Consider the following 3858-nt stretch of genomic DNA (forward strand, 5'->3'; position numbering starts at 1 on the left):
GCTTAAGACGTGCAAAACCACTTGCTATAAAAACCCCGGAACCTGTTTGTGTTGGTCACGAATGACCTTCGGGGAGGTTTGATCTGCCTTGAATACTCACTGAAACAGGCATCAATTCCATCTTCGAAAGGGAAGGAATAACTTGCAGTAATAGCTTGAAAAGGATATCTATTTGTTTCGAGTTGTAGCTCACCTAATAGCTTCGTTTTAAAAATAATCACACACCACAACCGTCTGTGTAACGGTTAACGTTTGTTTCCTCTTCTAATCGAGACCATACTAAAGCCAGTACTGAACCATCCGTCGTCTGTCCGTAAGCCGGAAACCTAGCACTCGTCTGCCGTAACCACCAAACCGGATTTTCAATCAGCAAAGTTCTGTTTATTTATATTAAACTGGATGTTGGACATGTTTTAGTGAGAGCATCGTGACTGCGAGAACACCTATCTTCAACCAAACCTATCTGCAGTGACCCAAACTAACCTAATCCAATTCAAAATAATAAAAAAATGCGCTTGTTATAATAGCACAGTACTTAGTAGGCTAATCAAACTGTCATGTTACGGGGTACCAGCGAGAAACAAAACCATCGAGTGTTTTCTGTGCCTGCTATGTTCGTTTCCTAGTATATTCGTTGATTTTTTCGTCTAGTCTGAAAATATGAGCATTTGGTCTCGTCGCCGGATGATGATCGATTCAATCCAGTCGATGTGTGGCGTAACGTCCGTTGCGATCAAGTTTGATCCACAATCCTTAGTAAGCGATGATACTACGCCGTAGATGTAATTAGGATCCGTTTCTTGATATCTAACATTGGTCACCGGGGCGCCGTAGTCCAACTAGAAAAACAAAACGAGTCACTTAAGAAAAGATCTAAGACCGTTACCACCGTTGCCACCGTTACAACCGTTACTCACCGAACAAAGTCGCGGTACCATCTTGACCTCGTTGTGGCACCGAATCAAATCACTACCCAGGAATCCATCGGCTTTGCAATCTTTTCTGTCCATAGGAATAATCGAGATGGTTCTGGTGAACCACTCCGATGCTGTTTTCGACGTTACTTGGTACGCACTAACTACAGGATTCGTGCTCCATTCGCCGTCGGTACGACGGTTCCAAAGGCAGGATGGGCGATGTACCTTCGGATTGGTGAACTTTGCGATCTTCACGAGAGCGACGTCGTTTCCTGGACGTCCTCGAATATATTTTGGGGACACATAAACATCCTTCACGGCGATACGTTCTTTGCCATCATAAGACACGTACTTTGGATCTCCGCGATCGGTTGTGACGCAGGAAGCGGATGTCAGCAGATACTGGTAGTCGATCAGCGTAGCTCCACAATCGTGCAAGGATGGCGAAGTGTCGTCCCAGATTAATCCAAACCGCTGAAGGGGGTCGTGATTCGCATAATTAACTGTGGTCGAATTTTGGGGTCGTAAGCAGTCCCAATCTTCCAAACATTCTGAAAACAATGAAATAGAAGAGTTTATGCCACTGTTTCTAATCCTGTATGTTAGACTTACCTCCATAGGTTAGAGTTTGGTCTATCTCCCGTTCGATCCAATCTATGTAAGGACTAATCTTAGTGTACACTCCGCTTGATCCTGCGCTACAGGGTGTCCCGAACGATACGACACCCACCACCATCGGAACTACAAAACCTCCCACATTTAATCGCTTCACACCGATCGGTCCACCCGAGTCACCCTCACAGGTGTCCATATCGTCACCGACCGCACAGAACTGATCGTCTCGAAATCCGTCCGGCATTTGCCTCCGTCTGGTGACTATTCTCTCGACGCAACTAGACAGCTCGATCTTGTCTACTTCCGCCCTCATCAACGTCGGACTGCGTCCCTCCCCCCAACCGGTACTACCGAACCCGATGGCATCCATTCGCTCAGAAGGCAACGAAGGTTCTCGCCACAGACACGCCGAACAAACTGTCTCCGAGTATTCGATGGGCTCTGCCAGTTGAATCAACGCTAGATCGAAGTACTTTCGCGATCCCCGGTACTGGGGGTGCACAATAATGCGGCCGATTCCGACCTGTTGTGCATATTCGTCATCCTTTTTGCTGCCGAGATCGGTGTCTCCAACTCGTATCGTACTCGGGGCAATACTGCATAGGAGAAGTTAGAGTTGAAAGATACTCAATTCAAGATTCAATTCAAAGTTTACATCAAGATTTTTCGGGATCTTACTTGTCGTGGTCAACAGCACAATGGGCTGCAGTGAGTACGAAGTCATCGGTTATCAGCGACCCACCACAAAGATAGTCGATTTTCCCATTGGACCGAATCCAACCGATGGCCGCCTAAAAAAGGGTATCATTTAAACAATGTTCAAACGATTTTCACTCAGTCCCTACCATGTGCTGAAATTCACCAGAATACGCACGAAAGCCGCCATAAACTCCAGGTCTTGTATTAAATTTTTCTGGCTCCGAGTAGAATCTTTGTACGCAATCTGGTGAGATGAGATCATAATCCTGTGAATACTATTATGAACTGAAAATGCTGTAACTTACCATCCATCGATGTTCTGCTAAAGTAATCACTCGGAGGATCGTCCAAAAAGGACGCTTTGGGTTGTCGGTTAGCAAGCAGACTGAAAGCAATTATGCTCGGCAAAAGCAGTGATGCAATGAACAGAGTTCTGACGGCCCTACTCATGATGCTGACAATGGGCCAAAGCAAACTGACCTAAGTGAACCTTCAACGTCGTTCCTGATGCTCCGGTTCTACTGCTAGTGCAACTGTTTGTAAAAGACTGGTTATGGATAACTGGTTTTGCTAGTACAATGAACCCGAAGCTCTGCCCTGCGTAAGAAGATTGAAAGAACACTTCAAGAGGGGTTTAAGACGTGCGAAATCATTTGCTAGGCAATCCTTTCGGGGAATTTTATCTGCCTTGAATACTCGATAAAACAAACATCAACTCCATTTTGAAAGGGAAGGAATAACTTGCAGTAATAGCTTGAAAAGGATATCTATTTGTTTCGAGTTGTAGCTCACCTAATATATTCGTTTTAAAAAGAAGCACGCACCACAACTGTCTCTGCACGGGTTAACGTCTGCTTCCTCTTCCAATCGAGACCATACTAAAGCCAGTACTGAACCATCCGTCGTCTGTCCGTAAGCCGGAAACCAGCACTCGTCTGCCGTAACCACCAAACCGGATTTTTAACCAACAGCGTTCTGTTTGATTTTATTAAACTGGATTTTAGGAATGTTTTAGTGAGAGCATCGTGACTGAGAGTGCATCTATTTTCAACCAAACGTATCTGCGGTCACCCAAGCTAACCTAATCAAATCCAAATGTGCATGTGCATGTGCATATGTGCATATGTGCATTTGTAATCATTGCTCAGAACTTAGTAGGCTAATCAAACTGTCATGTCAGCGAGAAAATAATTTATGGAAATTACGACTAAAATCTGCTTTCTATTTCTGTTTCCGTAGAATATACTATCATTGAATTTTTCGTCTAGTCTGAAAATATGAGCACTTCGTGTCGTCGGTTTATGATGATAGCTTCAATCCAATCAATATGCGGCGTAACGTCCGTCATTACTAAGCTTGATCCACAATCCTTACTAAGCGATGATACTATGCCGTAGATGTAATTGCGATCCTCTTCTTCATTTTTAGCATTGGTCACCGGGGCTCCGTAGTCCATCTACAAAAGCAAAACGAATCACTTAAGCAAAGATCCAAGACCGTTACCACCGTTACAACCGTTGCTCACCGAACAAACTCCCGGTGCCATGTTGACTTCATTGTGGCAGCGAATCAAATCACTACCGCCATCATCTTGGCAATCTTTTCTTTCCATAGGAATAATCGAAAT

The 3858-nt window shown here is 44.6% G+C and overlaps 1 protein-coding gene across 1 annotated transcript; it reads right to left on the reverse strand.

Annotated features, from left to right (window-relative positions):
• Positions 1-647: 647 nt before the first annotated feature.
• On the reverse strand, positions 648-2681 carry LOC131214371 (serine protease 53-like). Its single transcript, XM_058208753.1, has 6 exons — positions 2537-2681; positions 2378-2475; positions 2211-2323; positions 1530-2128; positions 918-1468; positions 648-839 (listed from the first exon to the last, which is right to left on the reverse strand). The coding sequence occupies exons 1-6, from the start codon at positions 2679-2681 to the stop codon at positions 648-650; spliced, it is 1698 nt and encodes a 565-aa protein (XP_058064736.1).
• Positions 2682-3858: the final 1177 nt, after the last annotated feature.

The sequence above is a fragment of the Anopheles bellator genome, unplaced genomic scaffold, assembly GCF_943735745.2.
Source record: "Anopheles bellator unplaced genomic scaffold, idAnoBellAS_SP24_06.2 scaffold00745_ctg1, whole genome shotgun sequence".
NCBI lineage: Eukaryota > Metazoa > Arthropoda > Insecta > Diptera > Culicidae > Anopheles > Anopheles bellator.